Source organism: Saccostrea echinata, unplaced genomic scaffold, assembly GCF_033153115.1.
Source record: "Saccostrea echinata isolate AGI-Se365-2 ecotype Australia unplaced genomic scaffold, CSIRO_AGI_Sech_v1 ptg000016l, whole genome shotgun sequence".
Taxonomy (NCBI): Eukaryota; Metazoa; Mollusca; class Bivalvia; order Ostreida; family Ostreidae; genus Saccostrea; species Saccostrea echinata.
This window is the reverse complement of record NW_026889765.1, coordinates 25,192,853-25,203,677: the sequence shown is the minus strand read 5'-3', so window position 1 is coordinate 25,203,677 and position 10,825 is coordinate 25,192,853. Positions and strand designations below refer to the sequence as shown.

General features: G+C 34.0%; 1 protein-coding gene across 1 annotated transcript; it reads left to right on the top strand.

The window, feature by feature from the left end:
* Positions 1 to 2,297: 2,297 nt before the first annotated feature.
* Positions 2,298 to 4,105, top strand: LOC133188249 (uncharacterized). The gene is made up of 4 exons (XM_061323625.1): positions 2,298 to 2,378; positions 2,987 to 3,099; positions 3,209 to 3,395; positions 3,979 to 4,105. Exons 1-4 carry the CDS (start codon positions 2,298 to 2,300, stop codon positions 4,060 to 4,062), a joined length of 465 nt encoding a protein of 154 aa, XP_061179609.1. The 3' UTR covers positions 4,063 to 4,105.
* The last annotated feature ends 6,720 nt before the right edge of the window (positions 4,106 to 10,825 follow it).

Sequence of the window (10,825 nt, the reverse complement as noted above, 5' to 3'; positions counted from 1 at the left end):
GGTCCGTAGCTACAAATTCAAAAGTGGCGGGGGTGGGGGTGGGGGATTACTCCATAAATCTGACACGCAATTAAAAAAAAACCTATACTGACTAAAGAGTGGTGGTGGTGTTTTCGGGGGGGGGGGGGGGAGGCAACTTTCCAAAATAATCTGAGAAGGAGGAAATAGGGAAACGCTTATCTTTACATAAATCCTTGAATTTTTCAGCGCTCCACCTTACAACAACAGAAATTGGGGCGGGGGGGGGGAGGGGGGAACCAGCACCTATAAAAGGAAAATTTGCTAATACTATACTCAAAAAAAGTGGGGGCAGCCCCCTTCCCCCCCCCCCCCCCCCCCAGCTTTCTCGGGCCTCCTAAGTATTGCAAGAGATTCGGTTTCAATTTCAAATAGATTTCATAAAAAAATTGTAATGCGACTGTATTTCATTTCGTTCAGAGAAGTCCGTTTAGTATATATATATATTTAATAAAAGAGCCAAGATTCACGCCCTTTTAAGAAATGACGAACAATAATTGTTGTGTTCATGTGGTACAGTACTAGCGTCGAGGGCACAGGTGCCTCAAAATAATTTAAAAAAAAATAATAAAAAAAAAAGAAAGAAAAGGAACAGATCAAAGTACGGAAACATTTATAACCGCTTTTGATTAAGTGTTATTTGCTTAAAAAGTAAGAAGTTGGCAAAAATTTAAATTTTCGTGTACGGAATAAACGTTCATAAAGCAATCCTTTGACATCATTATGTGCCTCTTTGTTGTTTTGCATCATATCTAAGACAGGCAAAGAAATTGAATTGTATAAACAATGGAAACTTAATTATTTAAACTTTTTTAATAAAGTGTTCAAAAAAAGTTAAAGAATAATCCCCTTGGAGGTTGTGAACAGATTTTTTTTTATCAATTATGATTTTTTATGAAACTCTAAAAAAAAGTTTACACATTATGGCGTATCTGAATTTATTTCCCGTTAGAATTTTTTGGTGATACAGAAAATACATGAGGTGTTATTATCCCTTCGTAACAAAGTTATAGGGGATAAAGTATAGTGCGTGTATGTGGGTGAGTGAATGCGTGCTTATAACCCAAACTATTTTTTTAAGATCGGGATCGATATGCTCTTTTGCGAGGAGATGCGTGAGGTGCCTTCTGGTATATCAATATAGATCTTTTTATATGTTAATATTACAAGTGCTTTATATCTTTAATAAATTTAAATAGAGTATTAATTATAAAAAGAATACCTTGTGTGGAATTCAACAAGTATTAATTTTTCGACTCAATAAAAAAACCGTTCCTAGATCCTGTCTAGACCCCACTCCTCCCTCTACGAAATTAGTAGATCTCCTCTAATATAGTATGAAAAAAGTATGCGACTCCCCTTATGAATAATTACATACTAGTTGCTTGGAAGAAAAAAAAAATCAAGTTTATATGTGTTAAAACGATTAAGGTTATTTTAAAAAATGTAGTTTTTAAAGAATGCTTGGAAACTGAATTTGACGCACGCGACGTCATTACGTTTTCAGTGAGTAAGTCAACGTTGTTTTGAAGCGGCCTTACTAAAATGCTCATAAAATACTGAAAAAGTGAGATATTTTTAAAACGTTTGTATATTTGCATTCAGAAAGAGTCAGGCTATCAAAATTTACCAAAAAGTCAATTTGTGAAATTTTGACCTTAAGGGCCCTTTTCTCATGACGGCAGTCATATATATATATATATATATATATATATATATATATATATATATATATATATATATATATATATATATATATATATATTGTCTAGAAGAAATGAGAAACTTTAATCAAAGAATAGTCACCTAGGTGGTGCAGTAGTTAGAGCGTTTGCTCTACAGTCGCAAAGTAAGAACTTTCATATCCCACTTCTGGACGTGTAGACTGGTCCTTTGGATTAGGCCATATTAACCTAGGTAACTAGTCCCTGGCGCGGAAAGAATCCCTCGATCACTGCTGAAAGGCCCAAACTGTCTGGTAGAAGGTTAATTGTGCTGCCCTCCACCGACAAGTGGTGGCATTTCAATTGGAGGGACTCCCTTCTTGAAGGGACCTTTAAAAAATCCAAACTATTATTAAGGAATTATTGTAACAGTTTTACTTGTAGCTGTTCTGGCATTCTTTGATGCCGTGTCGTCAAACCCATGCGACCCTAACCCGTGCGAGAATTTTGGCGTTTGCAGTGTTGAGGGTTCTAGTCCAATTTGTCAGTGTGTTGGGAGATGGTACGGGGCAACCTGCAGTCAACAAGACATTTGTGGTTCGTCAACCTGTAAAAATGGCGGTTCTTGTAGTTTTTTGGGCAGTCCATACGGGGACTGCAAATGTCCACTTTCGTGGACAGGATCATACTGCGAGGGTTTGTTATTTATAATTATGCTTAACATAAAAAAAGAAATTAAAAGGAATCATTATAATTCTTACGCCTACATGTAATAAAGTTAAATGTATGTACATGTAGAAGCCTACTAGTAATTGACAATGCTGACTTTAATCAAGAAGTCCATGAAGAAAAAAAATTCAATATACATCATATTTCACAATGGTTAATATAATCAAGTCATTTTTTGGTGATATATATTAAATCAAGTGTTTAAATTGATCTGTAGAAAGCAGAAACCTTCTACGACATGACTTTGAGAGTTTTAATCAATTTTCTGGTGAAGGCCTTAATGTCATAAACGTAAGTTTCGAAACAGTTTATGAATAATTTAACAAACAAATAAAAAAAAAAAAACAGCAACAACTAAAAATGTCATTCATCGTTTTGAAAGCAGGAATGTACAAAGTGGATAATATCAATTTAATTAAATTTGAAGTAATTTTGACAAATAACGTTTCTATTTGTCCAAATTCGAATCAAGAACATCAGAATTTAAGTTAAACTTTGATTTGTTAAATGTGTGTTACGTGACTTAAAAAAAAACGATAATATTTTCAAATTGTTTTTTTTTTTACCTACCACAGTCGTCAGTTGATATTTTCCCCGCCACTGGATTCGAAGGAACTACACGTTATGGAAGCATAAAACCAGGGTCTACTTTCTTCTTAAGCAGTGATAATGTTGGAAACGATGGCACGTATCAATTCATTAATTTATTTTTTCCCTATATTTATAAGATACATGTCTCATATCAATAATTATCAAAATTAATCTATAAATTTTTATATATTTATATTTCAAGGAAGTAAATACTGCGTAGAGTTTGGATATTTCATGCATGGGGAGAATATTAAGTTAAACGTAATACAGTTCTCCCTTATAAGTGGAACTCCCACAACACTCTGGCAACAGACAAGTGACAGTGCATCTGGAAGTCTCGGGCGTTGGCAGAAAGCCGAGTTTACCTTTCAAGGACAAACCGGAACATCCTTTGTAAGTTTATTTTAAATGTTTGATATTGCATGCACATAGCTTCCAAATGAATACAAACGCTTGATAATGAACATACAAGATGTTAAAAAAGAGAGAAAAATGTACATGACTGTATTTTCAAGAAGGCTGGAAGAGATTTTTTCCTAAATTTTATTCACTAAGTTGTGGGCTGTACATGAATTAAAGATTTTATTTTTGGTTTGTCGAATTTCCACATCATTTTTTACAGCACGTAGAAGTTAGAAGATAGTTGTCTGAAAAGTACATGTGAAAAGTTGTCAGAAAAGTATATGAACGAAATGAACCTTAAAAAATTTGTCTGGGCCTCCTTGCCATTTCTATAACTACCATCATTGCCAAATTCACTAGGATATGTATTTTTAATAAAAGAAATATTGTACCGTCCCAGAACTGTGTACATGTACATATGAATCAAGAATTTTTATTTGGAAATTGATTTAACTAAATTACATAAAATAAACTGAAAAGCAACCATTTTGATAAAAGGATATTTTTGTCAACTCTTAACCATTAGATAAGGAGCACGACTTTTTTAGATACATTATTTGTCTTTACATTTCAGTTAATACGTGGGTCAACAGAAAACAGTAGTAATGGAATTCTTGCTGTGGACCAGATTAAAACTTACAAAGGCGATTGTATCTAGCTTCAGCATTTCCAAATAGTATACTTTTAATTGACAAACCAATAAAATGCATTAAAAGTATGCCACTTAAGTATAATTTTCATTTTTAATTTTTTTTACTTTTAAAAAAAGTAACAGGTCGCCCGCGTGGCGCAGTGGTTAGAGCGTCTGCTCTAGAGTCGCGGAGTAAGGAGTTAATCCTTACGTCGCGGGTTCGAATCCCACTGTGGGACGTGGAGACCGGTCCTTCGCATGAAACCGTTTAAACCGAGGTCCTGTATCGCACTAGATGATGGAACGAAAAAGATCCGTCACTGCTCAATGGCCGTAAGTGCCGAGTATAGGACAAAATTTGCAGCTCTGCACCGGCAAGTGGTGGCGTCTCTATATAAGTGAAAAATTCTCGAGAGGGGCGTTAAACAACATACAAAAAAGTAACAGGAATATAGGCCTAGAACTCATTCATATTCAAAGGAGATCATGACTTTAATGTATTTTCCAAACTCTGTATAAACGATCATAAAATGTACCTCAATAATACAACTTTATTTTGAATAAAAATGCCATTTATGTGTACGTATTTTCATGGAATTAGGTGCAATGAGAACTTAATGTGCCAGCGTTTGTTGTTACTCATTATGAGTTATTCATTAGTGAGATATAAAATATCACCGCTTCCATATAGCCGTCATTTGCTTTAGCCTAAATTTTCATTGACTGTATGTTGTTTCTGTACATTTAGAGTATAAATAAGACTTTGTTTGAAAAAGATTACTCTCTTTAGAAATGAATTTTTTTTTTAAATATAATTGAAAAAAATCCGCGAAGAATTAAAAAAATCATACTTGAAATTAAAATTACAAGATTGAACTGTTTTAATTTACTGTGTCCATACTCTTACGTGCAGCGTGTACATTTTCTTAAATGGTAGACGGTAAACATCATGTTCGTCGTAAATATAATTTTGTCTTAATATAATTCTTGCAATGCAATGACAAAAAGCCTATACTAGGCCAAAATAAAAAATACCTTTGTTTCCCCTAACGCGACCGACCCATTTAAATCGTGCCGACTGAAAAGTTTTTATAAAAGGATTATTTGAAAAAAAAAATTAAATTGTTTATCAACTTTATCAAATACATTTTCATCGAAATCTGTTTTTTATCAAAACGGCGGCTTTTGTTTTACTCTCATTTGGCGCCCACATGTGGCCACTGAGAGTTAGTTCGTGTTATAAAACAATGGTGACGTATCAATCTTATTATATATCTTTAACTTTAAGTTATTAGAATCCTACACTCTTGAGACATGTCGTGAATTAAATGTACCATGACTAAGGAGTGTTTAGATGGTATTTACAAATGTGTCCTCTAAAATAAACGTACGTAGTAAGCATGGCAAAGCCTGCCTCATGAGCAGATGAGGGATCCACCTTGTAAATACATATCTATAAATTTCACTGCATTTGATTCCTTTCGATCTAATAAACAGCTCTTGTATGATCCTATTTTTACTATATAGGACCACAGGAGTTGTAAATATGTCTTTGTATGATTATTTCATCTTGATAAATATAATTCAGATGGCGCTTCTTTATTCCTTTTATCTATGAGGTATTAACTCCGTGACTATAACATTAGCTTATACGAAACTTTAATCATTTTAGATATGGTTTGGTTGTATTTGATGGTTATATATTGTTTATACATGTACACTCTTTCCAAATAGTGTTGAAATCTTTAAATCTTTTTGCTTATGATATGGCTTTCTGAGACGTCCAGTTTATTTTTCTTCAGTTATGCCCTTGAAAACAGGTTTTTTCTTTGCCTGAAAATACCTTTAAAAATTGTTGGGCCAGTGGAGGGCTCCTAGTTTAGACTTTTACTCGGCACTAATGGCCACTGATCATTAAGCATCAGTAAGGGATCTTTTCGTGTCATTTACATGTATACTGCGACACTGGACCTGCGGTTTTTACGGTCTCAGTCAACTGAACAGTCTCCACGTCCCACGTCGGGACCTGTGACTTAGAATAAGCTCCTGAATTACGTCGTGACTCCAAAACAAAACTAAAATAACTGCGCCACGCGAGGCCTTTGAAATTTTGTCTGTGTAAGTAATCGAAGATGATAGTAGGTTTGAAAAATGTACTCGGATGTTGAGTATCTGCGAATCTTGTGTTTTTGTAAATATTCGATTTCAATAAATTTACGCTGGCCTGAGATATTTCACAAGTTCAAATGAAGAATATTTGTGAAATAATTTACCATACATGTCGCTTCATTTGCTTGATATTCAGTTTAAAAATCGGTTTCTTTTGTTCTTTCTTATTCATAAAGATATTATTCAATTTTTCAGAATGTATTTCCAAAACTGCTGTCAGAAAAAAAAAATGATTTACCTACCTACCGACCCAACTTGAGACTTTTGGGTCGGGTTAGGGGAAACAAAGATACTTTTAATGATGGCCCTAGTATATGCTTTTAAAACAATGATCAAAGAATTTTCAAAATGTTTAAAGTTTAGAGGCAATTGCAGAAAGGGGAAGCAAATAAAGAAAAAAAAAACGAATAATAGATAGAACATTAATCTTTTTTACCTTAATTACTTCGATCTTTCCTATTATAGATCGTTTTCGATAGACACGATTTTAGCAAGAGTTATATCCCGATGGCCGCCATATTTAAGGTCCCTTCATTATTCAACCAATATAAACTTGTCATAATGAGCATTTGGGTGTAGATAGCACTGATTTTCAGGCGAAAATACATTTGTTTACTCGCATATTTCTGTCATTTATGTTTAAAATCGGTGCTCAAAGAGAAAAAATTCAACAGATTGACATCCAAGATGGCTGTCAAGGACAATAACTCGAAGAAAAAATACGTCAAACCAATACTATCTATTGTTGCATAAACTACGTATGGTTTTCAAGCAAAAAAAAGGCATTTACATATAAATATCTTTGGCAACATAGCTTTTTGTGAAATTGTACTGTGTGTACATGTAGAGGATTATTCTCCCCTCATAACATATGTATTGACGTACTAGTGTCGTGTACCAAATAATGGAATTTTTTCAATAAAAAGTAATTGTCTGTAATATACAAATTTAAATTGAATAAATTCTAAATTTGGTAGAAGTCTATGGTACAGTCCTTGTAACTCGAAAGTTCTGACATACATAAAAGCTAAAACAAATGTAAAATGTGCTGAGCACTGTGTCCCTAGTCTACACGGGATGCTCATCACTCCTCCAGGCACCTTACCCCACCTCTGGTGTTTTCAGGGATTCGTGTTTGTCCTGCTCAGGATCCGTTATTATGACAATATTTATGAGATTGATTTCTGTTCGTTATCTGCATCATTTTTCACGTATGTTTACGTAACGTTTTAAAAATAAAATACGTAACAAAAATAATTTCTTTTCATTCGTATCATCAAAAGAAAAATATACTAAGAAGGACCTCTAATAACCCTCTTAATACAACAAAAAAAGTATTGAAATTCAAAACGTTAAATATTTTTTTTAATTAACTTTTGATAGCGTCAGAAGTGCCGACGAGGGAAACAAAAAATACAATTATTTCTTAAAATACTATATCATGTGGATTTGCATTTCATGTCATGTAAATCCACCTGATAGTATTTTAAGAAAGTTCTATGTTAAAATATAAGGAGAAGCTGTTAAATCACAAATAGATATTACGTGAAGATAATAATAATAATAATAATAAACAGTAGAATCACTTCTGTGCAGACAGAAGACCTGAATTTCTTGTCTTATTATTGACCATTTTAACACTTGCAGCTTGCCCATGCAGGTATGGAACAAGAATCGGAAACATTCTGGCACAGATACGACACAGTAACTGTATATCATGTACTTTATATGCTTTATGTAACCGAGCAGAAGAACAACACCAGGTTCATGTTTATATATCTTTATTTAACAGCAAACGAACGGCAATGCCATTAGTGTCTAGAAAAAAAATATACCTAAAATTCTATCCATTAGACAAAATATAATGTCAAATAGATAGAAAATGAAAAATAACATTATAAGTTATGAAAAAGAAAAGTATTACAAAAGCAAATACCTATATGAACAGCACAACCACGAGGTGTTGTGACCTTGAAACTGGCTGGCGGTACAAGTAATTCTAATCGAACTAGTTTATCTATACCCAGATCTACTGCGCCAGTGGATTGAGTTGATTTAAAGAATACACCAGTCAGGAATAAGATTACAAGAGTGTTTGACAAAAGCCTTTACAAAATTTTAGAATCTCACTGACTTGATTCAAATCATCAAATAAAAAATAAGTTTACAAAAGTGAGTTCGGTACTCGCTTAAATAGAATATATGGAATTACTTGGTCACACACTCCCCGGCCAAAAAATTGGGCTGTCATCAGCACAAGAAATGACAAAGGTAATTAATCTACATCTTCATCACAAAATATGATTGATTGATTGAATTTTACACTCATATGGAGACGCCACCATTTGCCGGTGGAGAGCTGCAAATTTTGTCTAACACTTGGCACTTACGACCATTGAGCAGTGAGGGATCTTTTTCGTGCCAGCACCTACTGCGACACGGGACCTCGGTTTATACAATCTCATCCGAAGGACCGGTCTCCACGTCCCACAGTGGGATTCGAACCCGCGACGTAAGGATCAACTCCTTACTGCGCGACTCTAGAGCAGACGCTCTAACCACTGCGCCACGCGGGCGACTATCACAAAATATGAAATGCAAATCAACGCAGCCTTTACGTGCAAAAATATATACAAAAATCAATTTCCCAGACACATGCTAAATACAAAGAAGCTCATTTAATCAATATCATAAATAATGCTGGGAAAAATTAGATGTGAAAAAAAAACCCATTCAAAATCATAACATAATATACATATCACTCTCAAAAGTTCACTTTCATAGAACAATATATCCCAGAAATATATATATATATATATATATATATATATATATATATATATATATATATATATATATATATATATATATATATATATATATATATATATATATATATATATACATCATAAAGAACATATCCTGATTTCCGATCGATTCACTGCCTTTACAACACATGGGTGTTTCACTTGTGCAACACGAAACACAGAAGAATTTTGATCTGGAATCTCAGTAACCACGTAAGGAAGCATCACTCCAATTATCCTGAATTTAAGACGTTTTCGGAAGTTGCGATTTTTAAGATACACGTTGTCGCCAACGGATATTTCTGAACTTGTGATACGCCTGTCGTGGGATTCTTTTCTCATATCTGCATTATGTTTGGTTTCTTGCAGTGCACGTTGATAAGCAAACTGAATTTTTTCTTGATGTTGTTGAATCCATCGGTCCAAGTCCTGTGATTGACTTTTGTCATCATATCCTAAAAGAAAGTCTATCGGAAGATATGGATCACGTCCAAACATTAGATAGTATTGTGTAAATCCAGTAGATGAATGAATAGTAACATTATATGCGAACACCACCAGATTATGTAATCTGGCCATCTTTTCATTTTGTACGTAGATAAAGTACAAAGTACATGTAAGTTATGCAGAGTTCTATAATTGAACGTTCGCATTGACCATTTCCTTCAGGATGATGAGCGGTGGTTCTTGATGTTTTAATCCCATGAATTCTACACAACTCTTGTATAATTTCTGCCTCGAAACATCTCCCTTGATCTGAATGAATTCTTTTACATATTCCGAACTTGCAAAACAGTTCATTAACCAGCACTTTGGCCATAGTTTGGGCAAGTTGATTCCTGGTAGGTACAGCTATCGTCCATTTGGTAAATACATCTGTAATAATCAGAACGTTTTCGAAACCCTGCGCTGGTTCTAAAACCGTGAAATCAATAGCGACAGTGTCCAAAGGTTCGGAAGCAATCAGATGTTCCTGACGAGTATGGACTTTAGGTGTAGGAAGTTTCGCTAAACAACATCGCTCACACTTTTTGCAATAGTCCTTGATATCATTATACATTCCTGGCCAATAACATCGTTGTTTTACTAGGTTCACTGTTCTTTCAATACCTTGGTGTCCTGTATGGTCATGTAAATTTTCCATCACAATATTTTTCATACACATTGGTAGCACAATTTGTTTCAATTCGCCTAATTTTGGGTCTGACACTTTCCTGTATAAAACTCCATCAATCATAAATATACGTTGAATCTGTTTCAGTAATAATCCAGTAAATTTGTCTTGTTGTTTAATAAACTTCATAGATGGCACAGTTTTGTTGATTAAATGATGTTTTAATGTAGATATTGCTCTGTCGTTCATCTGTAACTCTTTGATCTTTACTCTGTCAATTTCCGGAAGTGTGGACTGTACAGAAATAACTGTACTTGAAAATTCCTTCCGTTTCAAATCACTCGGAATTGAAGATGATCCAGTGACATCGCACAATATTTCAGAACACTGTAATCTCGATAGTACATCAGCATTTGTGTTATGTTTTCCAGAGCGGTATTTAATATCGAAGTCGAAATTAGCAAGTTGTGACGCCCAGCGTTGATTGTAAGCACCCAATTTTGCTGAAGATAAATAACGGTAAGGATTGTTAAACGTGTACACCGTAAATTTTTTGTAAATCAAGTAAACCCGGAATTTTTCTGTAACACTCTATTTTAATGCCATTAATTCAAGTTTCATACTACTCAGGTTTTTCATTTTACGTTCGATTGGTTTCAACGTTTTACTTGCGTACGCAATTACTCGTAATTTACCGTCT